The following is a 26509-nucleotide window of genomic DNA, read 5'->3' as shown; positions in this document are numbered from 1 at the left end:
AATAACAAAAAAGATAAACAACCCAATAAAAAAAACTGGCAAAGGATGTGAATAAATATGTCTCCGAAGAAGATGTACAAATAGACAACACATGAAAAGCTGCTTAATCTATTAAGCTATTAAGGAAATGCAAATCAAAACCATTCCACACCCACAGGGATACTTATACTTTGTTTAAAAAATGAAAATAACAAGTGTTGGCCAGTATGTGGAGAATTGAGAACCCTCATACATTGCTGTTGTCAATGTAAAATGGTGCAACCACTGTGAAAAACAACCTGGTAGTTCCTCAAAAAGTTAAACATAGAGTTACCATATGACCCGGCAATTCCACTCCTAGGTATTTGGCTAAGAGAATTGAAAACATATGTTCACACAAAAACTTGTACACAAATGTTCCTAGTAGCATTATTCATAATAGCCACAAAGTGGGAACTCAAATGTCCATTAACTGATGAATGGATAAGTAAAATGTGGTATATTCATACGATGAAATATTATTCAGCAATAAAAAGAAATGAAGTACTGATACATGTTACATGGATGAAACTTGAAAGCATTTTGCTAAGTGAAAGAAACCAGACATGAAAGGCCACATATTATGTGATTTCATGTATATATGAAATGTTTAGAATAAGCAAATCCATAGAGACAGAACGTAGGATATTGTTTGCTAGGGGCAGGGAAGAGAGGGAATGGGGAAGTGACTACTAATGGGTACAAGGTTTCTTTTTGGGTGATGGAAATGTTTTGGAACTAGCTAGTGGTGATAGTCATACAACTTTGTGAATATAATAACAAACACTGAATTGTACACTTTAAATGGTACATTTTATATTATATAAAATTTTATATTATGTGAATTATATTTCAATTAAAAAAAAAATGTTGGGACACATAAAGTGCTTAAAAGGCTACCCAGTCCATGATAAGCACACAGTAAAATCAGTTGCCATTTAGTTTATTAACTCCACTGGACTTGGGTGTTTGGATCAGGCAGAAGGAAAAAAACTCCTAAAAGGCACATGACCTTTAGAGATTGAATTCACATACTTAATATATGTTAAAGATTTTTTTGCATGTGGTTTCTTCTTTCACTTACTTTCCTACTTATTTTTTTTTTTACTTTTTCTAATCACTTTATTTTTTTTATTTTTATTTTTTGTATTAGTTTCAGGTGTACAAGACAATTTCCTACTTAGTTTTGATTTTACGTACTTTATACACATGTATACATATATAATATATAAGCATTTATTTGTGTGGTTTTTAAATTTTATTTTCATGATCACTTTAGATATTTTTAAGGTTATGAAATAGGTTTCCAAAGCTCAAATTGCATCTGTTTTTGAAGCTTCGATTGCGTTGTGAGTCCACGGCTGTGAACCGCGTGGCTCAGCTTGTCTGCTCAAGGTCAGGCCTGTGATGGAGGAGGGTGCTCACTGACCTTAGGGCTTAAAGATCTGAGATTGAGGCTTAGCTCTTTGGCTTCCAAACTATGTGACCTGGGACAAGATTAAGGTTGCTAGATTTAGCAAATAAAAATATAAACACCCAGTTACATTTGAATTTCAGATAAACCAATAAGTATTTAGTATATGTCCCAAATATTGCATGAGACATATTTATGTATATGTATGTATGTATGTATAGATAGATAGATATTTGTTTTATCTGAAATTCAAATGTAACTGAGCACTCTGTATTTTATCTGACAACCCTTAATTTCTGTGAAAGGAGTTTTTGAGTGGAATCATATTTAATTCTCATGACTCCCTATTTTTGCCACAGAAGAGACTGACTCAGAGAGGTTATGTGACCAAGCCTAAGGCCGCTCAGCTAGAAAATTATTGAGCTGGGATTTGAACTCAGGTGTATCAAGTTTGGCATGCTCTGCTAAAATGGAACTCAAGACAGATAAGCAGTGATCTACTTAATGATAACATGGGAGTCCTGAGCTAACCTGGTAAGAACAGAAGATTTCATCGACTGAAAGGGAATATTGAAAAAGGGAGCTGGAGAGTTAGATTTGAAACACTGTTTATATGATTTTGTCTATACTGATTTCCTATTGTTGCCATAACACAGTACCAGAAGCTCAGTGGTTTAAAACAACACAAATTTATTGTCTTACAGTTCTGGAGGCCAGAAGTCTGAAATGGCTAAAATTCAAGGTGTCAGCAGAGCTGTCTTCCTCCTGGGGGCTCTAGGAAAGAATCCATTCCTTGCCTTTTCCAGCTTCTAAAGCCTTGCGGTATTTCTTGGCCCATGGCCTCATCACTTTGACCTCTGCTTCCATCATCACAGCTCCTTCTCTGACTCTAGCCTTCCTGCCTCCCTCTAATGAGGACCCTTGTGCTTACATTGGACCCATCTGGATGATCCAGGATAATCTCCCCATCTCAGAATCCTTCATCATATCTGCAAAGTCTTTTTTGCCACGTAAGGTAACAAGTTCACAGCTTCCAGAGATGTGGACATTTTGTGGGGAGCCATTATTCTGCCTACCACACTAAAAGATAAATCATCTAGTGGAATTGGAGTGTTCTGGGCCTTAACTAAATCCCTTTCATCTGTACAGTTTTCAGAGTACTTCCACAACTTGTTTTTTCCTGCTTGCATTGATCCTGGGAAGCCGACAAAGGCTGTATTGAGGCCATTCTGTAAGGGAAGTAGATGAAACTGATTGGCGGGTGGAGTGGGGGGGGGGCACAATGCCTGGGTCACACAGCTGGTCAGAGACTAGGGCCCAGGGCTTTTAATTCAGCATTTTCCCACCTCATTCCCCCCACCCCCCGCCCCAGTTCCAAGCTATGCGCCACTAGAACAATGTTTTCACTGGTGGAAAGGGGCAATTCCTCGGGTACCCCCACAATCTAGAGGAAGAAGCCCCAAGGTAAGCCAGCTCCCTCAGCCATCAGCATGCCCACAGCAATCAGCCTTCTCCCAACCAGGACAAGGAGGAAGGCGTGGAGCAGAGAGCCTTCCTTTTAGTGGAGAGCTCAGCACAGAGGCCCACAGCTCAGTGTCCATCCATCCATCTCAGCATGTCGTCAGCAGCAGCCCAGGCCGATGGTCCCAGGTCCTGAACTGGAACTCCTGTACCAGGAGCGTGCTCTGATTCTTAGAAAAGTCTTATAGCAAATCTCCCAGCTGGTTCATAGTTTTGCCCTTGGGTGCTGCATAGAAGGAACCAGACTGTTTCCCTGCCCCCCAGATATTGGAAGGCGGCTACCTCCATTGATGCCTCTCCAGGCTTCCCCCATCCCTATCTATTATCGATGACCCATGTGTGCCAGACACTATTCCAGGAACTGGGATACAGCTGTGAGTCTGACAAACAAGGCCCCTGCTGCCCTGGACCTTATGCTTTAGTGGGGGCAGACAGACTGTACAGAAGTATGGGGAAAGGATTCTGAGCATAGCAAAACTGGATGAAATAATGGAGAGTGATGGCAACTCTGTGAGATTGGCACTGTCCTCACTCTAAAGAAGAGGGAGATGGCCTAGGAAGGGGCAATACTGAGAGGCAAAACCACATTTTGCTCCAAAGTCCCCCTGGCTCCTAACCCCAATTCTACGTGGCCTCCAAAACATCCCCCCACCCCCGCCCCCGGTGTCCTTCTCCGGAAGAGAATAAGAGCAATTTGAGCCTAGGGGTGATGCTCAGGGTCTGCATTCACATCATCCATGAGGCTGAAGTTAGGCCATTCTGGGAACAGTGGCCTGACTTCAGGGCCAAGAGAAATGGAAGATTCCTGCTGTGTGTTAGCTGAGCAAGGGTCTAATAAGGAGGGTAGTGGTGCAATGCATTGTTAAAGGGGGGCAGCCGCTGGATTTGAGGGGAATGACCAAGATGTGGAGAGTGAGCCAGGTGTGCAGGGGGCATGGCCAGTGTAAGGGAGGGCAATGCAGATGATAGGGGAGAGGGCTGAGTCTGTATGGAGGTGAACTGGGAAGAGGGAGGCAGACATGAAGGGCTGAGCTAGCTGGAGGGGCTTAAGAACAGACTGCCCCAACCTCAGGCTTTGGAGGGTGGCTGTCCCTGGAAAGGGGTGATGCAGGCTGTACAGGAAACATACTTTCTATTTAGGGAGACTATTTAGCTTCTGCAAAGAGGAGCTTACGACATGCCCGGCACCTGGCTGGGTGGAAAAAAACAAAGACATGAAGCAATAATTGACGTCTTGTCCTCTGTCAACCTGGTCACCTCCTCCTCCCCAGGCTCGAGGAGCTTGCTCAGAGTTGCCAAACTGAGAGAAGACTGCTAAAGCTGTGGTGGCTAAATGATGCTAACTTGTGCTTGATTCCCTCTGGGCCTTGGTTCCTACTGTGTCTTCATCTGGAGTACCTGCCATGCTGACCTTCCTGTTGAACTCTTATCTTTAGTGGCCCACCTCAAATACTCCTCCTCCAAGAAGGCTTCCTTAATATCCACTTTGCCTTTCCCAAGTTGTGATTAATCACTAGCCCCTGAGCACTTTAGAGTTGGAAACCCACTTTCAGATGGCCCAGCTCTGTGTTTAAGTCACACTGATCTCAGCCCCACCTCTGGGGCACATGAATGAACTGCAAGAATCCCTGGAATTGAATAAAAAAGTCATGTGCACAATCAAATGCGCAGATGAATGGATAAACAAAATGTGGTATACAATGGAATATTATTCAGCCATGAAAAGGACTAGAGTACTGATAGTACATGTTACAACATGGATGAACCTTAAAAATATGCTAAGTGAAAGAAGGCAGACACAAAAGGCCAAATACTGTATGGTTCCACTTACAGGAAATATCCAGAACAGATAAATCAATAAAGACAGACAATCAAAAAGTAGATTAGTGTCTGTCAAGGCCTGCGGGAGAAGGGAAAAGAGGAGTGAATGTTTAGTGGATATAAGGTTTGTTTTGAGATGATGAAAAAATTCTGAAACCAGACAGTGGTGACAGTTGCACAACATTGTGAATGAACTAAATAACACTGCATTGTATTTGTTAAAATGGTGAATTTTGTGCCACGTGTATTTTACCACCAAAAAAGAAAAAAAGCACATTTCTGGGAACCTGTCTTAGCTTTGATCAGATTCAAAAAGGATTAAGCAGCTCTAATCTGGTCTGACACCTTCATGATGTAGATGGTAATAAAAGGCCCAAAGAGGGGATGAGACCTGTTCAGGTCATTGGGGCTGATGGCAGAGCCCAGCCAGGTTGCTTACCTGCCTGACCACGCACCTCTCCCATTCCCTTCTTCCCTTGTCCTTTAACCTCCACTGAATCCACCCTGAAGAGCTCCCCAGGCCTCTTTCCTGCCCCAGCCAGGCTCCCCACAAGTTCTGCAACTTCCCAAAGTTAAAAGGCTCTCCTGAAGCTGGGCAAACAGATTAGTTCCATGTGTTTATCTTTCGCTCTAGAGGGAACTCTGAGCTCCTTGAGGGCAAGAGAAAATATTTATTTTCTTCTATATCCCACAGAGCTCCTGTGGCAGCCATGGACATGAACAGTTTCTATTCCCTTTCGAGGAAGACCTTGCTGTTCACCTGCAAGGAGGGCAGTGAGCTGACAACCTCTGAGGAATATTCTTTGACCCAGAGGTCCACATTGAGTTGGCCAAGACTGTCAGATCTGCAACACAATCTGAAGCTCTCCCAACCCAGTCCTGCTTCTTTTCCCTTCATCTTCCATAGGCTTTACACTGCCCCCATCGCTCCTGACAATAAACTTTGTGTATTAGCTCCATCACAGTATCTGCTTCCTGCAGGGCCCAAATGACACAGTCTCCAGAATCATACGTGCTCAGTAAATGTTCATGGGGTGAACTGAACTGGGGACTCTCTGGAGAGCCTAAGGAAGTTGTTGCCTGGGCCTCAGAGAGCAGGAGAGGAGAGGCTACACATGAGGGCTATCTCAGTCATAAGAAGAGTGAAAGTTTAGCGGGGCATAGAGAAGGGGCCATGCCCCTGGAGAGGCCTGGTAGTGGAGAACACACAGGGAGTGCTGGGATTGACCAGCCCTCCTAGCATGCTCCCTTGTTCCTCCCATCTGAGGGCAGACTACAGCAAAGCTCAGAAATGGCCTAAGAGACAGGGTACAGAAAGCGCTGGCCTCGGACTTGGGAGAACCAGGTTCAAATTGTGTTTCTCGCTAGTCTGATGACTTTACATCCTTCTACCCTCTGAAGTTGTTTTTCCATTTGTAAAATGGGTACAGAGTGCATCTGCTCTCTCCAACCCCAGCATGATTTTTGAGAATTGACTAAGAAAACACTACAGTGTATGGAATGTTGGGTGGTTTAAACGCAAACTCTCAGTTAATCCTTACCATGGCCCTGTGTAATCTTTACAGTGGCCCCTGATAACCTCCACCTTATAAGAGAGAAAACTGGCTCAGAGAGGTCAAAGGACTGGCCCAAGAACACACAGCTGGCAAGCAGGCAGAGCTGGGATTGGAACCCAGTTCTGTATGGCTCTAGAGCCCCTTCATTATTCCACAGAGTGACCATTATGGGCTAAATGTTGGGTTGGGGTAGGGACAAGGGACAGGCCTCTCTGCTCTCATGCAGTTTACATTTTCACAGCAAGCTTGAACAACAGGCAACCACATAAACAAACAACATAATTCCAGAGTGCATTTAGGGCTCTGTGAAAAAATGAACCAGGTGTAATTATAAAGTTGAGGTAACAGAGGGGCTATTTTAAAATAGGAGTCAAGATCAGCATCTCCAAGGACTGAAACCAGCATTATGAGAAGGCTCCAAGTGGTTGGGAGAGGGGAAGGGGGGACGCGGGGAGAGAAGCTCGGCTGGTTAGGGAAGTGATGGAAGGCTAAAGTGGCTGCAGGGAGCGTGGGGGGAGGTCACCAGGCGCATGTAGGGGACAGGCAAGGAACCCCGGGGGATGAAATCCACTGGAAGCCCTCCAGGGTTTTGGGCACGGGGTGAAAGGAACAATCCCGTGGCGGCGGTGTGGACCGGGAAAAGGAAGGAGGCGGGAGTCTGGGCAACCCGGGGAGAGGCTTGCAGCTGGGACACCCGCTCGTAGTGCCGGGAGGGGCGGGCCGGTTCTTGCAGCCCCTCCCCCACCTCCTCCAGCTCCCGGGGGCCTGGTCCCATCCCTGCCTCTAAGGCTGGTGACGCCACGGCGCTCGCCGGCGTCGCTTGTGACGTCACGGTCGGGCCCGGGGTGTTTTCAAGGTCCGCGCGGGGGAGCAGCGGCCCTTGGCGCGCGCGTGGGGGCGGCCCGATGAAAAAAGTGACTTCCAGGCACTCTCCGCCCAGGTTGTTCGGTGGGTGCGCGTCCCCGCGAGGGGCATTGGTTGCTATGGACGCAGCTGCGACCGCTGGCGGGCGGGCGCGCGCAGGGGCGCGGGGGCCGCCACACGGCCGCGTTATCCCAGGTCCCCGCGGAGCAGGGCCACGCTCTCGGCTCGGGCGGTGCCATGAAGTCTCTAAAGAAGGAATCCCGCCTCAGAATACCTCCAAGCAGATTTTTGGAGGCCGCAGAAAACTTAAAAGGTTGGCGCTGGCTGCCTTGGGAGCTCAGAAGAACCCGACAGGGTCAGGGGTTCTTGGATGGGATTCATGAAAAGGGGCCTGGAGGGTGGGGTAACACCAAGATGGAGGTAAAGATCACGGGGGAATGGGGCACGGGGCAAGGTGTACCCCATACCTTAGGGATGATGGACAAGGCAGAGACCCGCAAAGGAAGGGGGCACAGGGCACTGGGGCCTTGACATAGGAAGTGTGGAACTGACAGACACTCAGGGATCAATTGTTGGGGAGATGGCCGGGGTCAGGAAGGCCTAGGAGACCCCTACCTGGAACCATGTCTTAAGATGGGGTACAGAGGCAGGATCCCGCTATTGGGGTGGTGCGGACGAGCCAGGAAAGAGTCAAAGTCTAGAAGGGCCAAGAAGGACATGGGGTCCTTGGGAAAAGAAATTCAGGAAAAAATGCAAGAAACATGTTGAGGTGGTGAAACCAACAGCCTTGGTGGGATTCTTTGGGGGTGGGATTCTTTGGGGGTGTCACTTAAGGGTCCTGCTGGCAAAAACCGAAGAAATAACCTAACTTGGTTAGTTCTGTTTCTGACCACCTTTTCCCATCACGTACCTTTTCCAGCTGGGTGACACCTGTCTGTTGTGAGCGCCTGGAAGGCAGTCGCCACACTTCAGTCTATTCCTGAAAGTCAAGGGGACATTAACCCCTCTGCAGGGCCCTATGTCCCTGTGTGGTACTCGTGATGCGAGTGGGGAACAAAGTCCCGACACACAGGTTCAGATAGAGTGAGTAACACAGCTTTATTTAGGAGCCAATGTCCCTCCAGAGGCCAGTGCTCTGGTAGGCACAGAAGGTTATACAGAATAGAATAGAATTTAATAACGAACCAAGTCCCAGAGTCAATTGAGATGGCGAAGGTCCCTGGTCCAGGAGAGATGACTGGGCCCACGATGGATCTGAGGCAAGCTGGTCTTGTAAGGAAGAACTTCGGAGAGTCCGGGAGTTATCGCGGCTTGCACCTTGCAGAGGGTCTTAGCCGGAGTGTCCAGACTACTCACGGCATTGCTCTGGAGTTCTGCTTTTATCCTCTTTTCCTTGGACTTGTTTACTTCTCAGGTGATAACCAGAAATTTGCCAGGAGTCGTTTACCTCTAAGGTAAACATGTTTATCACTCAATTTTGTTACGCTCACTTTCACACACAACATAAATGTTTCCTTTCATGTACATGCTCTAAACATCAACATGTTTACTTTCACTTTACTTTTAGTCTCACACATGTGCGGCCATAGTCCTGTCCCTACTAGTAAACAACTTGTTTTGCAAACCTCAATCCAACATATATAATACATTTTATAAGCTCTATACACTGTCCCACTTGTTTAACGTACAGACAGTCACCAAGCAGGACTGCTCCCTGGCCTCTGCAGCTACCCTCTGGTTAGCATGTGGGAGAGCCCCAGGGTGCCTGACAACAGATTGACTCCATGAACACGTTCCCGTTTGCAACTCACCCTCTCTTCCATCTTTTTTTTTGCTGTTTCCATTTACTGAAGGCCTGCTGTGTGGGGGCACTGTGCTGGACAACACGCGTCTTTGGTATTAACTGTGTGACTGCAGCCCTCGGGAAACTGAATCTAGTGAACTTCTGGAGGAACAACCAGACAATATAAATGCTGTGATATAGGCATTAAGGGGACTCAGAGCACCTGACGCAGGCCTTAGATGGTAAACTCAAGAGGAGAGGTTTTCTGGAGAGGGTGACATTTGTGGCCGACCAGAAATAAATGGTGGTGGGTTTACTTCTCCAGGTCTAGGGAGCAGCATGAGCTGAGGCATGTAACTGTGAACATGTATGACCTTGGTGGCCAGGGCAGAGGTGAGGGTGGAGGAGAGGGAAGGGAGCCAGAGGGACCTGCATAAGTGGACAGGGACTTTCCAAGAAAGGGCTTTTCTGCTAGGTCGGATAGTCTGGGCGTGCCCTTGCAGGCCTTGGGGAGACCCAGCCCAGAGTCGTGGTGAAAGCAGTTTGAGGAGAGGGGCTTAGAATTCAACTAACAGGATCTTGGCCACTTTTCAATATGGCTTTCTTTAATGCTTCTTTCTGGTATGAAAGTCTGATTTAGGCTGCATTGAGATGCTGTTTCATGATATACTTTTAAACAGTTAAGAGAGAAAGAGAAAATAGCTGGTCTCCTTTCCCAAGGGCAGTCAAGGGCTTTCCTAGCCATTGCTCACCCTAGTTTCTGGAGATCTTATCAGGTTTGAATAAATCAAGGAAAGATTTTTCATTGCATATTTATTTTCAATAAGAGGAAATTGAGTTTATTAACTAGCCCTTGAGTTAAGAACGTGCACCAGGGTGAGGATAGCCCCGTAAGTATCTCAGGGGAAACCTCTAATGTAGAAGGACACAACTTCCTCCCACCCCACTATAATACCGCTAGTCAACACATGTAATCTTGTAATCTTGTGCTGTGTTTCTCCAACGTCTCTGAATTATAAGCAAAAAAGCAAACAAATATTGTGACTAAACCTGTTTAGAGATCCTAGCCCTTTGACTCCCAGGTCTTGTTGTTAAGAAATAGGGTGCGGGGGACTCTCAGGAGTATCACATCCCCCTCCCCCATCAAGTAAAGCTCAGCCCTGGTAGGGACAGCCCCTCCTGGGGTTGCCCCAACAGCAACCCTGAGGTCAGAATTTTCTGAAGGCTTTAATCAACACAAAGAAGAGTAACATTTAGCTAAAACAAGAAGCAGAAAAATAGAGTCCAGATTTCTTCTCCCTCTATAGCAGTATCCTCTCCCCTACCCGGCTTGAACACCTTGCCTCTAGCCACCTGGCCTAGCTCCACACTAGGTGTCAAGTGCAAGGGGGCTGGTCTCTGACCCCCTCGAAGCTGTCAGGGTCAAGGGAGAAATGCTAGCTGTATGGCTCACCAGGAGCCCCACTTAGCTTGGGTTTCCAGACCAAAGAACAGGAAATAGCTGGGCCCCTACAGGTTCAGTAGTGAGACACCCTGACCCAGCGGAGTCCTCCCGGAGGTCCTGAAGTGACCCCTGCGGGATTATCCTTCCTCCCTGGTCTCCCCAACTTGCCTCTGCCCCTCCAGCCTACCTGGTTTACCCTCACTGGATGAATCACTCTGAAATACTGCTTTCATTTCACTCTTCTGGCCCAAACCTCCTTCCTGCTGACAAAGGAAGATCAGATGCTTCAGCTTTACAAAGCCCTGGTTTTCCTCTCATCTCCAATATCACCCCCACCTCCCCCAACAAGCCATGCCTCACGTTTGCCATGCTCAGTCCTGCCTCCACCTTTCTTCCAACTGTGAACCCACCTGGAACACCTCTGCTGCTCCACCTGTGCTAAGCCTTCCTGTACTTCAAGGCCTAACAGTGAAGCAGCTTCTGACGCTTGCAGCTGCTCTTCTGAACCTTTGCTTAGAGCCCTAAACTGTATGATCCACATCCATCTGTTCCTGCCTTGATGTGTAACCTATTGCCTGTGCCACTAATTAGAGGCCCTTCCGTTGTGATGGGTGTGAGTTAGTGTCTGCTGCATTTTTTAGTTCCTCAGGAGAAGGAGCCATATCTTCACCTTTTATAGGTTAAGGAGCCATATCTTCACCCTCTCTGCAGTTTATAGCACACACAAAGTGCTTGGTAAATATTCTGCAGGGTGAATTGAAGTTTCAAATGTACATATCATTTTTGTGACTATTTTATTAACTGGAACACACCATTCCCTGACGGTATATTAAGATAACCTTCTCAGAAAAACCTCTGACCAGAGTGTCACTGACCGTTCTAGAAACCTTGAACAATGTTGAAGGTTTATAAATTCACACCTGGTAATTATACACCCACCAGTAAAAAGCATGGGGACGACGTAGAAGGAGCCAAGGTGAGGCACAGAGGAAGGAGATGTCCTAGAAAATAGAAACGCAGAAATATTTGTAGAAGCAGAACTTCAGCTGGTACCAATTCTCTCTTGGGCTGCCACCAGCTTTAGTGACGGTAGAAGGGAGAAGGGAAGTAGAAATCGAAACCTAAGGGTGCGTGTCCATGCTTGGCAGTGGATGGGACCAGAGCCATGCAGCTTAGCTGACCCCACGGCTGAGGAGATGGACTCTAGCCCATAGGCGAATTTAGAGTTATGTTTGGAATGATTCTGGCTTGGCGTTTGGTGTTTGTTTTGTTTTGCTTTTTTGCCACCAACTATGTGGACATTGCCTAAAAAAAGAGTTTGTGTTTGGTAACCAAAACATCTGCTTTGATGTTTTAGTGATATTACTTCTGAAAAATTAGAATACTGTGAGAAGCAGTGGACAAAACCAAGTTCTGTTTTAAAGTCCCCAAAGTCAGGGCTCAAGTTGTCTTTCGATTATTTTCTGTCGGGCCTTCTATCAAACCATTCTAAACCTGAGGGCAGCGGACAGGAGGATCCCAGCCAGAGAAATGAGATGCTTTTCAAACTGTTAACCCACCCCTGGAAGGAAGGCGGAGAGTGTGTTCTCGTTGGAGAATAACTCACTTCTCCCCCATGAGTTCTCAATGCCATGTGTTGGCATGGCACCTGAGAGAAATAGGCTCAGATCTCTCCACTTTTCTCCAGTCCCATGAGCTACTATCATTGTCAACCACTTCATTACTGCAGTCGACGCCTAAATAATCTTGTCCTCAGTCTTGCAACCCCTAATGCATTCTTTGCCATGTGACGGCCCACGGCAGGAAGACTGAAGTCCTTTCCACGGCTCACTGAGCTTTTCGTGATAAGGCTTCTACTTCCCTCCCCAGGCACTGCTTCCTACCTCCCACCTCGCTACACTCCAACTATTTTTAAAGCACATGCTTTGAGTTCCAGGAGTGTGCACCATTCTCTCTTGCCTCTAGGCCCCTTCACGCTAGTCTTTTTGGAATGCCTATTCCCCAAGCCCTTTCCCTTGTCAGTGTTCTCTTTCAGCTCTCAGTTTAAACATCACCATCTTAGGAAGCCTTCCCTGACTACCCCACGCACTGAACTGGGGCCCCCTGCTGCTCCCATGGTAACCCAAGTTCAGCCTGACAGCCTTGTCTCCCATGGGTGAAGCCTGAATCTCTAGAGGCCTTATATCCCCAGGGTCAAGCACAGTGCCTGGCGCATAGAAGATACTTAAAACAGTATTTATTAAATGAAAGAACATGAAATAAATGGTCAGCTGTGAATGTTGTGCTTCCTCCCTCAGAACATTTATATGTTAACCAATGTCTTGAAAAACCTGATGCCTTCACCCAGAAGAACGGATCAGTGCCAGCAATGGAAGAGGCTGAGAAAGCAACTAGTCCAGCTGTCCCAAACCTGGACGCATCAGAACCACCTGGGGAGTTTTAAAACATACAGCTTCCCAGACCCTGACTCCACACAGGAGCCAGGAAGCTGTATTTGTAAAACTTCTGAGGACATTCTGAGGCAGATGTTTGACTGATATTTGGGAACTAATGATTTAGCACAGCAAAAGAGAAGACTGCAGCCAAAAGAGGTTAAGTGATGTACCCAAGGCTGCCCAGCTTAGAAGTAGCACAGCCTGAAATGGAACATCTTCTGATCTCAATTCCGGCTACAGAAGCTTCAGTCACTGTGGCAGGTCAAGGGCAATGGGTAGGGGGCCCTTCAAGAGAGAACTCCTGTCGCCCCAGTCAAGTGCTGCCCAGGTCACCTTGGCAACCACCGCTGTCCGTCCATGGGGCCAGCTGTGTCCCCCCCCCATGGAATCTAATATATATCTATTTTTAAGCACCTGTAATCTTCTGCTTCTCTTCAGAAAAAAAGCGGGCAAAGTTACCTGAACAGCCCACACCCCCCATTCAGGAAGAACCTGAGCCTGTTAGCAACATCTTACAAGGAGACGACATTCTTGCCTTAGCCATTAAGAAGGAAGACTTGAAGAAGGTAAGGATGAAGTCCAGGGATTCCTTCCTGCAGGAACTTTCCCCTACCAGTATACATGGTCTGGAATATCAACCGTGTCCACCATCTCTACCACCTCCGTACTCACAGGGAATGTCTAATTCCATGGAAAAATCCATTGAACTCAAATTCTTTTCACTTTTACATCTAAAAGAATTTACTGTTTGTTTTAAAATTCCTGAGACTCTTCTAGAACCACAGGGGAATGAGATGATGAGGTGCCTTGCTTCTCATGGAGGCAAGTGCCATCCTCCCCATTTCACAGATGGGAAAACGAGTTTCAGGAGCAAAGTTACAGATGTGGATAAGCTGATAAACCCTAACCCCATGCTTTACCTGGAAGAGTCAGCCACTTCTCACATCAACTGTCTGGAGGTATAAGATGTTATTCTTTTTTCCCTCCAGAACATTATTAAGTCTCATGTCTGTTGCATAGGCATTTCCTCAACAGAACATACGGGAAGAGCTGGAGAAACAGATTTGTCAGCCTTCAGGAATTCCACGAAGAATTAGGACAGAGGAGATGGGTGGTATTTTTCCTCCTCCTGATCTCAAGTGGAATTCTCCTCTGTTTTGTTTCTTTTTAGCAACACATTCCTCGCTTTATTGAAACAGAAGATAAGCATGTCATTACTCAGAAATTTTTCATCCGTAAACTCAAACCCAAGGATCCTAGCAGGAGAGTCTGCCACTTAGTAGCACATCCTGCTATTCCAGAGGCAGCCACAAAGCCCCTGGACTACTCTGGTAAGCTCAGCGTTGACCCTGGTATTGATCTCTGAATTCATGAGTCAGCCTTGAAAGAAAGCAGTGTCTCCGTCAGAAAGTAGCCCCCTTGAATTACATCCGCTAGCTACAGCATGTCTTTCCCTTTCCACCCCTCCCTCCAGGTCCAGGTGACAGTTTCCATGGCAGTGACCAGATCCTTCCCCACCACATCTTGGGGAGTCTCCAGGACTTTAAGAGAATTGCAGTTGCTCGAGGGAACACCCAGGTTCGTTTGTACAGAGCTGCCTGGACAAGAAAAGTCACTGAAGTCATTTCAGTCTCATACCTGGCAGAGTCAAGCAGGTCTGGGGTTTAAAAGGCAGTCCAGTCTCTGGTTCCTGGAGTTTGAAGTGATAAGTGACCCTCCCCCTGAAATAGCGAAGCCAACTTAAGCTGGCTTCAGCTGAAGTCAAGAAGTCACTATAGGGATACAGAGGTGCCTTGAAGAATCCAAAGGCGAGAGTGTGTCTGGCTTGGTTAGAATGAACCCAGAAAGGCATCAGGGCTCTGAGCCCATGCTCCCTCATTGGCCCTGCTCCTCTTGCACTGGCTACATTTTCCCATCTCCAAAGACTGGCCTTCTCACAGCTCCCAGGGCCACACGTAGAGTTGGCCGGTCTTACCAACTTTCCCATCATGGTGCTCTCTGTCTCTCAGGTCTTTGCTTCTCTGGTTCCAGGCGAAGAATCTCTGATTGGTCAGGTGCTAAGGGGTCATATAAAAATGTCTCGGTTACCCTGCCAGTGAAGGTGTCAATTAACATCAGTTGTGAGGAGGACAGAGCTATGGAAAGATTTTGACCACAGTCTTAGAACAGAGGTCCCCACTCTGGGGGAGAGGGCCCCTGGTTCTGTGATTTTTCTGTCACTTGCTACTTTAGGGTCCTGAGGAGGAGGGTTCCTCAGCAGAGCAGGAGGACCACAGGGATTTAGATCTGGACAAATCTCTGCTCAGCCCCGGTTTAGCGCCTTCGCACTACCCTGCACACACTCATGTTGTACTTTTCAGCTGGCTGAGCTGATACACACTCCGTCCTGTCTGATGACCCTCATCTCAGCTACAGAAGAGCAGAAGCAGAAAGCCCCTAAAGAAGAGAAGGCACATCCCTGGGCCCCACCTCCTCAGCACAACTTTCTGAAAAACTGGCAGCGCAACGTAGCCCTGCGGAAGAGGCAACAGGAAGCCCTCAGCGGTGAGCTGAGTGGATGGGGTCCGCTTGGCCTCTTCTGGCATCTAGGCTCTGCGGCTGTGCGTTTTCTCTCCCCCACCTGTCCAGAGCCTCCATTCAGGCTGAGCATGTTTGTGCCTTTTGCTTCCCAGTGCTTCTCGCTCCCAGTGGGTCCTGAAATCAGCCCAGTGATGGGGCTGAGCAGTGCCGAGTGCTGTGCCCCTGTTTGTTCTGATTTGGTGGAGGGGCTACATTCTTGGCTCCCTCTCTAGAACGCCTGAAGAAGCCTGTGGGTGAGTTGCTGATGCATATGGGAGAGACCTACAGACAGACCCAGGAGAAACGGGAGCTCATTGATCGAGCACTTCCAACGCAGCACGATGGGAAGGTAAGGACCGAGTTCCCAAGCCCCAGTGAGCAGGGGGTCTGGACACAGGGATGGCTGCCTGCACAGTGGGGACAAATGTATCCATTGCAAAGCATTGTCGAGCCCTCAAGTCCTTTACAAATGATAGTATTGGTCCTATTATTGGGTGTTTAGGGACTGACCAGTTAAGTAATCCAGCCTGTGGCAATCACTGGTAGTCAATCTGAGGAGAAAGATAGCACAGATACTGGATTATTAGAATAGTCTTAGTGTTCTCTCCTAAAAGCTGAGGCTCCAGCTTTTGGATGACCTAGGCCACCATGCTGTGTCTCGTATGTCAGTGCAGTACCTGTATCACCCACACTGTCTGTCTGGGCCAGGTGAAGGCTACAACAGGACATCCTGAAAACAAGAAAGAAGTAGATGCTTCTCTCCTCTCCTGGCAGCAGCGAATCCCCCAGAGCAAGCTTCTGTAGTCTGCGGGTGCTCTTATCTCCCAGGCATGCCCCCCACCCCCAGCCGCGCTCCAAGGTGTCCAGGTGATCTGACTCATCTACCTTTCCTTGCCAGTGCTGTGACGAGACCAGTGGGTTCTGGAGTCGACTGGAATACTTGGGAGATGAAATCACAGGGCTGGTAATGACGAAAACAAAAGCGCAGCGAGGCCTCCTGGAACCAATTACTCACATCAGGAAGCCACACTCCATCCAGGCGGAGATGGGTGAGGAGTGAGGCAGCTTGTGACTGGCCTAGGAGGTGGGACAGCATGGCCCTCCTATGAAGCCAACCTAGGATCAAGTCCCGTAACCCTATAGAGGTCCAGTTCCCTGTTCAGTAAGACAGTGATAGAAGAGGTGGCAGAAACAGAGGCGAGTGGAAGCTCTAGGGCAGGGGTGTCCAAACTGCGGCCCGCGGGCCAACTGCGGCCCGCAATCCATTGTTAATGGGCCCTCAGCAAATTCCAAAAATATATTTAGTTTACTTACATAAACCAGGTGAGGAGATACGTTCTTCACCTCGAGTGAGTGGCCCGGCTGTTTGTGTATTTTACCGCATATGGCCCTTGGTGAACGTTGAAAAAAGTTTGGACACCCCTGGTCTAGGGCTACGCTGTCCAGTGTGGCAGCTGCAAACTACTGTGGCTACTGAGCACCTGGAATGTAGCTAGTCAGAACGGAGACATACTGTAAGTGGAAACCACACGCTGGGTTTCGAAGATTCGTATTAAAAAAATATATTCTGATGTTTATATTGATTATATGTTGAAATGATAATGTTTTTGATATAGTGAGTTAAACTATGTCACTAAAATTAATTCCACCTGTTTCTTTTTACCTTTTTAAACCATCTAGACAATTTTTAAAGTACATACATGCCTCGCATTTGTGGTTTGCATGGTATTTGTATTGGGCAGTTCTACTTTAAACGCTACCAGACTGCCTAGGTTCAGATCCCAGCCCCGTTGGGTTTGTGAACGTAAGCGCGTTATTTGACCTCTCTGGCCCTCAGTGTCCCCATCCGTAAAGTACTGATGGGTCTGTGAGAGGGTTAAAATGAAACATGATGTGTATTAAGAGATTCTGACCCATTGGTGAACACTCAGTAAAAGGTGTCTGCTATTGCTTTTATTACAATCCAAAGATTTGATGGTTTGGAAGGTAATTTTGCAGGAGTCCTGTCTAGTGTTGCGGAAGCGGTAGGTATGGGGTGTGAGGACTGGAGCCAGCTGCACAGGGAAGCTGCATTTTCCCCTTTCCCAGAAACAGTGCTGGGATGGGTGAGTTCAGAGCCCTGTAGAGTGAGTGAGAAAGGCGGCACAGATCCTCAGCAGTACTGAGGATCCTTGGACCCTGCCCTAGGATTGCTGGCCCAGAAAGATGCTTGGTACCGCTACACCTGGGATCGGAGTCTGTTTCTGATTTACCGTCGCAAGGAGCTGCAGAGTATCATGGCAGAGCTGGATTTTAGCCAGCAGGTTGGTAATGCCTCCGAGCCCAGTCTGAAGCCCCTTAGGGTGGCGGCTATCTTCAGCTAATCTTTCCTTTCTTGGTTTCTCTGAGGATATTCATGGCCTGGAGGTGGTGGGCAGAGGGCAGCCTTTCTCGACTGTTACAGTGGAAGACTTTTCAGTGATTGAAGAGGGCCAGAGAAGTTCCTCTGAAGACACAGTGAGCTTGTGAGTTGGGCCTGGGCTCTAAGGAGAGCGGTGGGAGAGTACGGCTTCCCCCAGCACCCACAGTATTACAGGGCAGGCTTCCCTTCCTGAAATCAGGATGCCCCCATCCCAGCCTCTCGCTAGTGGCTGCCTCCCGCTCCTCTAGCCCACTTCCACACCTGTGCCAGTGTCTCTATGGCCATCTGTTCCCTCCCAGCAACCAACTCCTCCTGGGGATTTCCCAGACATTCCTTTGCTGGTAAGTGGGGCTCCTTCAGAGTGACCCACACTGAGTGGCCCGGCAAGAAGGGTCTCTGTGTGTTCAAGACCCTCTCCCCTACGGGAATGGAGCAAGATAAAGCTGAGCTCAAGTGGAGCTGATGATACTCCATTGGAGGGCAGAGCCGGGCACCACTCCAGACTTATTGGCAACCATTTCTGGGGGCTACAAGTGGCAAGACTGTGGCAGTCTCAGGAAGACGATGTTATTGGTTTTTCTTACAGAGACTTATTGGCCAATTACCCTGACGTGGTCCCCATGCCTGTTCTTGGCCCTTCTCTGCTATTCTGTGGGAAGCCGGCCTGCTGGATCAGAGGCAGTAACCCACAGGACAAGGTAAACCTGCCTTCGCCTCACCCACCTGCTGGACAGGCCCCCCTCGGCTGCAGTCCTTAGGTGACTGTGGTATCACAGGGAGCCTACAGTCTCCCACTTGCATGTGTATCTGGTCACGCATTCAGCATGTCTGAAAATGGTAACAGCAATGCTAATGTGAGCCAGAATAAAGTCACAAGACTGAGAAGAGAATGTCACAAGCGACCCAGTTTGTCCCTAGCCCCCATCACGTAAATAAGCAAACCTCAAACAGGTATGGCTTGAAGAAGTTTCCAAAATATTCTTCAGGTGCTGAGGAACAGAAGTGTTCATCAGATATAAAATCTGTTTTATCTCCTCTTCTTACTGTTGATGACACCTCAGAGCCAGCCACTATTGGGGTATGACACCACTCTGTCTGACAGTGGCCAGGCCCGAGAGGCCTGGGACACAGGACTTTCAGTGCCAAACCTGGAAAAGTCCCAGGTAAACCAGGATAAGTTGGCCACCTGAGGCAAGGGCCTCCCTCAAAGACATGTCTCCATTCCTCCTCCTTCCCCAGAAGCATGTTGGAATTGCTGTCCGCTTGACCTTTGAAACTCTGGAAGGGCAGAAAACATCTTCAGAACTGACCGTGGTCAATAACGGCACTGTGGCCATTTGGTATGACTGGCGGCGGCAGTCCCAGCCGGACTCTTTTCAAGCCCTAAAGAGAAACAGAATGCAACGATTCTACTTTAACAATCGGGAAGGTACCTGGGAGAAGTGGCCCTACTCACCGGCTCCGTCCGTCCTGGATGTCTGAGAAGCCAAAGTCTAGCGAATGCCCGGCTCCTCAAGCTCCCTCTTCCCCGCCTCATCCCCGCCACCCCATTTCTTCTGTGATGTGTGTCATCTAACTATTCGTGTCTGTTGGAGGAAGAGTAGAACTCTTGGGGACACAGGGAAGTGTGAGACACCAGGGAACATTCTAAAGGGCATTCTAAGGGTTCAGTTACCTCCAGGCACAAGCCTGAGGCCAGCTGTCCCTGTTTGCCTGGGACTTTCTTAATTTTGGTACTGAACCCAGGAAACACCTCAGTCCTGAGCAAACCAGGGCAATCGGTCACCCTACGTGGGGCTCAGTTAAATGTATCTGCATGGGGACAGGCTCGGGGCTCAGCTAGCTCCTCCTCAGTGAAAACCTCTGTCTGTCCCTCTCAGGTGTGATTCTGCCTGGAGAAACTAAAACCTTTACCTTCTTCTTCAAGTCTTTGAATGCTGGGATCTTCAGGGAATGTTGGGCATTCGGAACCCACCCTATCCTGTTAGGAGGTGCTGTCCTACAGGTCAATCTCTACGCAGTCTCCTTGGCTCAGGACATTTTTATGGATGAGAGGAAGTTACTGGAGGTAAGAGACCCCGGATCTTGGCCCCTGTGCACACACCAGATACGCTAGCTGGTGTGCTTCTTGGCACTGCCTGCAGGGATCTTATTTCTCCCTGCTATTCTTGCTCAACAAACACTCCTCGGGGCTTTGTGATGTTAAAGATGGGTGGGCAGGCAATCAGACGGGCAATTGAGCTCCACCAAGCATTGCTCCCACCGCCAGAAAGAGATGAGACTGGGCCTTAAGATGCAGACTGCGCAAAGTACTTGCTTGAGTACATGCAGCAAAAGACCCTGTGCCCTGGTACTGTGTTTGTTCACTGCTGTCTGGTACCATCCAGTGGTGTTACGCTTAACGGGCAAGACTTCAAAACCAGGCAACACCAGAGAGGACAATTTAACCAGTGGGGTGGCCCCCAGGTGTGAGTATGAGGTAGGAGCTGGGAATCTGCCACCCTGGCCAAGTCCATAGTCCAGCCACCTGGTGCTGGGCTTTGTGGGATTCTTTCGAAACTGTGCCTTTCATTCACTGTGGTCCACAAATAGAAGCCAGCTACTTCAGCTGGGGCTCAATGGATGGTGATCAGAGGTAGTTTTGACAAATGCCATGGCTGCTTTACTCACTACGATAGGACTAGCCTCTCCCTTGAGATGCCCCTCCCCTGTTTCTGTGACACTGACTCTGTGGCCAGATCACATTCTCAGTGAGGCCCAACCGTGTGGCTCCTGGCCCTGGCCCTTCTTCCTAATCGGTGGGAAATGCTGACTATGTGACCTCCTGGCCCCACAAAGGAGCAACATCTTTACAACTGGCCCCTCATCAGGATCCTTTCAGCTTCTTTAGGGAACAAGGATGTTTGGGGAGACCCATGGGGTTTGGAGTCTGGGAATAAGTGTGTGTGTGTGTGTGTGTGTGTGTGTGTGTGTGTGTGTGATAATGGCAGGAACTCAACCCCTAGGAAGGGACAAAATCATCCTGAAGGATCTCCCCTTCGGGGTGCAACATGGGTTTTGAAAGCCTGAGCTGCCATCTCGTGCCACCTTTTCTTTCCCAGACCAAGCTGGCATGCCACGAAGCAGTCACCATCGTGCAGAGTGTGCTGCAGGAGCTGCTGGGAGGGATCCTGACCCCAGAGCGTGCGCAGTCACCTGTGGATACCTATCTCACAGAGGAGGACTTGTTCCACCACAGGAATCCTCAAGTACAGGCCCAGCATGGCCCCTGCCCCGTGTGTGTGCCCTGGGTGAAAGGAAAAGCAAACCCTCCAAAATCATGAGTCACTCACCTTCTCCTCACAGCAGCTCTGTGAGATGGACACTGTTTATATCCTCACTTTAAATGGGGGAAACTGAGGCCCAGGAGGTTAAATAATTTGCCCAAAATAACTTAGCTCCTAAGTGGATGCTTGGTGTGAACAGAGCTTCACAGACTCTTTCATTCAAACCCAACCTTACTCTGGCAGCCCACATGCAAAAACATGCTTTACGTTGGAGATGCTCAAGTTGAAGGGAGAGTAGGGATCCCCTCTGGCCACAGCGCTCCTGCTGGCTCGTTCCCTGCCTCCTCCGTCAGTGCTCTTGAGGGAACAGGGAAACCTAAGCAGGCGGACGGGTTCTGGGTGCCCCACGCCTGGCCTCCTCATCACGTGTTTTCCCTTGCTTCTGCTACAGCTGCATTACCAGCACCGAGTGGTGCAAGACCTGCACAGACTGTGGTACCAGTATGTGATCCCACCCCCGAAGGCCGAGGGGGCGAGGCCAGGCGAGGAGGAGCGCCTCAGCCCCTGGGCCCAGGCGACAATGGCCCAGCCAGCCTCTTTAGAGAAGACTCCGATGAACACCGAGTCTTTGGCGTACTTTAGGAGCCTGGTCGTGGAACCCCAACAGTCCCGGCACGAGCATATGACCCTCAGAGACTCCCAAGATTCTTTCAGGTCCAAGAAGACTGGAGTGGGGGTCAGGAGTTCTGGGTGGAAGAGCATCATGGAGGAGATCCTGGTGGAGGGGAGCCCAGACCTGGAGAGTGCCAAGAGCCCCTGGGAGCTGGAGGGCCTTCCCCTGCCCAAGTGGAACCTCTGCTTGGAGGACTTCAGAAAGGTGCTTCTCTGACCCTGAAGGGTGGGGGAGAATGGCCCTGGCACAGCCGGTGAGGGAGGGCCCCAGCAGTGCCTCTTGCCTCCAAGGGCAAAGAAATATAACCTGAGGGCCCAGAGAAAGCAGTCTCTTGGGTCATCTCTTTTTGTCTCAGGCACCTAGATCACTATGGTGCGGGAGGGGCTCCCTCTCTGACTCTGGCAAACCTTGGAAAAGGGGTTCATAGGTACACATTCCTAAAGGAGGTCTCAGGCTCCCACAGAAGGCACCCCAGACAGATTCTCCATGGCTTTATCTCCTCACCACATCATGCCCATCACTAGAGGACACAGGGACCCTTGGTGCCCTGGGCAGAAGGGTTGCCCATAATACCTATGACCCTGCCAGGCAGTGATGACGCTCCCTGAGGAGAACCAGAGAGAAGACGCCTTAATCAGGCTCAACAAAGCAGCCCTGGAGCTGTGCCAAAAACAGAGGCCATTGCAGTCTGACATCCTGTACCAGATGTGGTAGGTGCCCCACCAGGAGAGTTGGCCCATCTTCTTCCCTTTGTGACATCTGGCCAGGGGTTCTGAGCAGGCAGTCCCAGGACTCAAGGCTGAGCTCCCCTTGAGCTCAGGCTGCTAAAAGATGCTGCAAACATTCCACGGGTGGCACCTGCCACAGCATCCCCTACAGCCACCTGCTGCTCCCTGGGGAGCTTTCACAGCAGAGTAAGCACCTCGACCTTTTGTTCTTTTTCTCTTTCCTTGTTCCTTCTCAATGAGCAGAGGAATGAACAGAGGAGAAACCAGAGGGCTGTGAGAAGAGGGGCATATTTCATGAAAAGCCTCACTTCTTGGTTGTCAGCCTTCCCTTCCCATCCCCTGTTTGGGACTTGCTTGGATAGGCTTGGGGGGTAGGTGTTGGCAAGACTCCCCAGAACATATCCCAGGAGCCTCATGCTGGAAATCTCATGCAAGGTCCAGCCATGGTTTCAAGCTGGAGTAAAGACTGATCTTAACCCTGGCTCTGGGTGACTTTTTCTTGGCTGCTGCCCAAAGGAAGCCAGATTCCCATCTGAACACTTGCACAGGTGCGGGTGAGGATGCTGGCTGGACAGGGGCACGGCATTTTCATGGCAGCTCTTGGCATCAGTGTCTTGGAAGGGAAGAATCCAAGCCTCTGCAGGTTCCAGGGCAAATGAGGGGTGATAGCTTTTCTCTATTGTCTTGCCCTCCAGTTTGCAGCTGTGGCGGGATGTGATTGACAGCCTGGTGAGCCATTCCCTATGGCTGAGGGCTCTGCTGGGCCTTCCTGATAAGGAGACCATCTATTTGAACATGCCAGAAGAGCAAGGTCAGACACTGCAGCCACACCTCTGCACAGCCTTCCCCATCCCTGTGCCCAGAGAGCAGTGGCGTCCCAGCCGTTCACACGATTCTGGTAGAACCTCTGTTAGGCTGATCCATGGAATAGGCCCCTGCTATCATTTTATCTGCTGCCAGGATTTGGGACCCAGAAGTGACCTTAGTGATCACTTTAGTTCAGTCCCCTCATTTTCACAGGTGGAGTCCCAGAGAGGTTAAATGACTTGTCCGTGCCATACATAGGAGTGTGGCAGAGCTGAGACTAGAACCAGGCCTCACCCCTGCCCCACAGTCCCCACAAAGCCATGCGCCTGAGCCAGGACTCTGCTCTTAGTCTGTGGGAATTCTCTCAAAGCTGCTGAGAGCACTTTGCTTTGCTCAACTCCTGCCTGTGTGGTCAGGGAGGCTAACAGGCCACGTTGTCTTCCATTCACCTCCCTTAGATCAAAAATCACCTCCTGTCATAGAAGTGAAGGTGACTTCTGGGAAAGTTGGGAAGGAGGACCGGAAAGGAGCAACCCAGGAAAAGAAGCAGTTGGGAATCAAAGACAAAGAAGATAAAAAAGGAGCCAAGCCGCCAGGGAAAGAGGTATGCTAGGACATGGTCTGACCTGGGGCTGGGCTGGGAGTTGGGGGGGCTAGGCACCGGAGGGGCTGCAGAAGGTGGGTGGTCACTCCAGCATGATGCCCTAACTCACCCAGAGAACTGCTCTTAAGACAGTCCTGGACCTCCCTTGGGAGCTATTGAAGGCTATGCTTGTCTCGTCTCTCCAAGCAGGACCGGTTAAACAGCAAGAAGCACAAGGCAAAGGATGACAAGAAACCTATGAAATCTTTAAGTCGGGACAGGCTTTCCTTGGAAGACCCTACCCCTGAGAGCACCACCCCTTCTCAGGAACCCATGGATCCCATGGTCATGGAGAAATACACCCAGAGGCTGCACACTGAGGTGAAGGCAGAGCCTGGCACTCAGCCCTCCCCTCACTCACACCTGCCCTGCGCACCTTCCTCCTCTCCTTCATTCATTCCATTTATTCCACAAGGGATAAGCACTTACTGTATCCATGATGGAAGCAGAACTGCCCTGGTGAAGGGCATCCTAGCGTGCAAGACAGACTTCATGAATAAGTAACACATCTGGTATGTTAGGTGATGAGCACAAAGGAAAGGAGAGAGAGAGAGAGAGAGAGAGAGAGAGAGAGAGAGAGAGAGGAGAGCCAGGGGGGTCAAGGAAGGCCCAAGTGGTGCAGGTGGGCCTCATCGAGCAGGTGACATCAAACAGAGACTTGAAGGGAGGTGAGGGGTGGCCATGTGGGCCCCTAAGCAAGCGAGCCCTAGGGAGAGGGAGCAACTAATACAGGGGCAGAGAGTAGCCAGGAGGACAGAGAGCAGAGGCCACAGAGGGAGCAGGCATGTGGGCATTGTGGGCCATGTGAGGACTCAGGGTTTTTCTGAGTGACACAAGAAATCACACAGGATTTTGAATAGAAGAGTGACATGGTAGACTCATGCTTTAGAAGATCACTCTGGCTGCCTTGAAAACAGACTAGGGGTGGACAGAGCAGAAGCACTTCCTTTCTGCCACTCCCGCTTCCTCTCGGTGTTAGACGTGTCTTGGCAGATGTGTTCCTTGGGGGAACACCATGCAGAGTAGATTTCCAACAAATGAAAGGGTTTCGAAACACCAGAGAGACTTCATAATGATGAATTCTTAAGCAGTAGGTCCTTAGAAACTCACCCAGGTGTTGTGTTGGGTTCTTTGTTATTGTCGCTGTTTGTTTTAGAGGGAGGTCCACAAAACCACATTCGATTTATCAGTCTAATGGTGAAGCTTTGTCTTCCTCTGTTGTGAAAAGCGGGGTAGCTGGGATTATGTCGTGCATTGTGGTAACACTCTGGAACTCATGTGATCAGAAGCTCCATTTACTGCTGGTGACATCCTGCAATTTCTGAAGGCTGATAGAGTCTAGAAAGTAATCAGAGGGCTCTGCAGACCCATGCGGTGGGCTCGTCCTTGGCTTTCTGAGATGAAGAACCAACTTGCTGAGGCTTGTGTGGTCCAGCCCCACTGAGAGCACAGTCTTGGCGACATTTCAGTATGTGGATCTGTGATCTTACAGGAAGGAAAGCTGGCCTTCAGGAGGCCAGGGTAAGATGGGGTCACGCCAAGGGGCTAAATGAGCATGGCTCGCTGGCCTCCCTGGAATTGCCCCTTTAACCACGGTAGGCTCTAATGTTCCCCATATGTCGTAGGGGCTAGTGCAGGATTACCTCCCCAGACTATTTGCAAAATCAAAAGTTCTGCAGAAACGCTCACCACTTCAGTTTCATCCCCTCCCCAGCTGTTCTTTCTGGTGTAGAGATAATCACCTTCGTAGCACGTGGGTATGTCCTTGTGTAGGTGCCTTCCACAGAGCAAATCTTTGCCTGTGATGTTTGTCCCATTCTTCCAGGTCTATGGGCTGCTGGACACCCTGGTGACTGACCTGATGGTCCTGGCTGATGAGCTCAGCCCCATAAAGAATGTTGAGGAGCCTTTGCGTCTCTGCACCTGACTCCTGTGCCTAAGCAGCTTTCTGGGCAACTGGTTAACAAACAAATCAATAAAGAACCTTTAGGTTCCTACCATTTCCATCATGCCTTTTGTCTTGAATGCCAGCTCTTGACGAGGTCAGCTCATGGCCCAGGTCCTCCCATGTCCCATCTGCCCTCAGAATCCCCACCCACCTTGTCCCAGTTCCTGGAGTCATCCAACAGGAGGAACACACCTGGGGAGGTAATGTGTAGGACGATGAACTAAAGAGCAAATTGGTAGCAGGACAAGGAACGAACCAGGTGACAGGACGGATAGCGTCATCCCTTATAGTTCTGGCCTTCTTTGGTCCACACTTTTGGCTTCCTGGAGCCAGGTCTTCCCCAACTGTCATTACCAAGTATGACCAAGTATGAGACTAGGAGAACTAGACCCCACGGGCCCTGGCTCCTGAGATGCTCCTACACTGGCTGGGTCCACGGGCCCCTTCCATATCTGAGGATCATGCTCTCCACACTCTTAACCCTTAGAGGCTGGAACCCTTTGCCCCCGGACAGAGGTTATTATTTTGGATTCCAGTCCGTCCTACTCTTCCTCATATCAAACCATCTGACCTCTTTGAGCCATTTTTCTGCCTTAAAACCAGCCTCTGGACTTTATGCTCCCTCCCT

The 26509-nt window shown here is 49.3% G+C and overlaps 1 protein-coding gene across 6 annotated transcripts; it reads left to right on the top strand.

Moving 5' to 3' along the window:
* Positions 1-7148: 7148 nt before the first annotated feature.
* MYCBPAP (MYCBP associated protein) lies at positions 7149-25941 on the top strand. Of its 6 annotated transcripts, none has more exons than XM_081027109.1 (19): positions 7149-7278; positions 13295-13422; positions 14028-14187; positions 14331-14434; positions 15217-15400; positions 15649-15764; positions 16314-16464; positions 17603-17718; positions 17804-17919; positions 18403-18514; positions 19056-19245; positions 19697-19884; positions 20918-21064; positions 21534-21959; positions 22344-22465; positions 23179-23294; positions 23749-23894; positions 24084-24254; positions 25759-25941. In XM_081027109.1, the coding sequence occupies exons 1-19, from the start codon at positions 7236-7238 to the stop codon at positions 25858-25860; spliced, it is 2838 nt and encodes a 945-aa protein (XP_080883235.1). In that variant the 5' UTR covers positions 7149-7235; the 3' UTR covers positions 25861-25941. The 6 variants fall into 6 exon arrangements, with proteins under 6 accessions (XP_080883235.1, XP_080883232.1, XP_080883234.1 ...); XM_081027108.1 differs by having other exon boundaries at positions 7179-7507; XM_081027107.1 differs by having other exon boundaries at positions 7179-7507; positions 24081-24254; positions 25759-25938.
* The last annotated feature ends 568 nt before the right edge of the window (positions 25942-26509 follow it).

The sequence above is a fragment of the Rhinolophus hipposideros genome (assembly GCF_964194185.1).
Source record: "Rhinolophus hipposideros genome assembly, chromosome: 20".
NCBI classification, from domain to species: domain Eukaryota; kingdom Metazoa; phylum Chordata; class Mammalia; order Chiroptera; family Rhinolophidae; genus Rhinolophus; species Rhinolophus hipposideros.
Note: the sequence above shows the minus strand (reverse complement) of the source record. Positions and strands in the feature narration are given on the sequence as shown.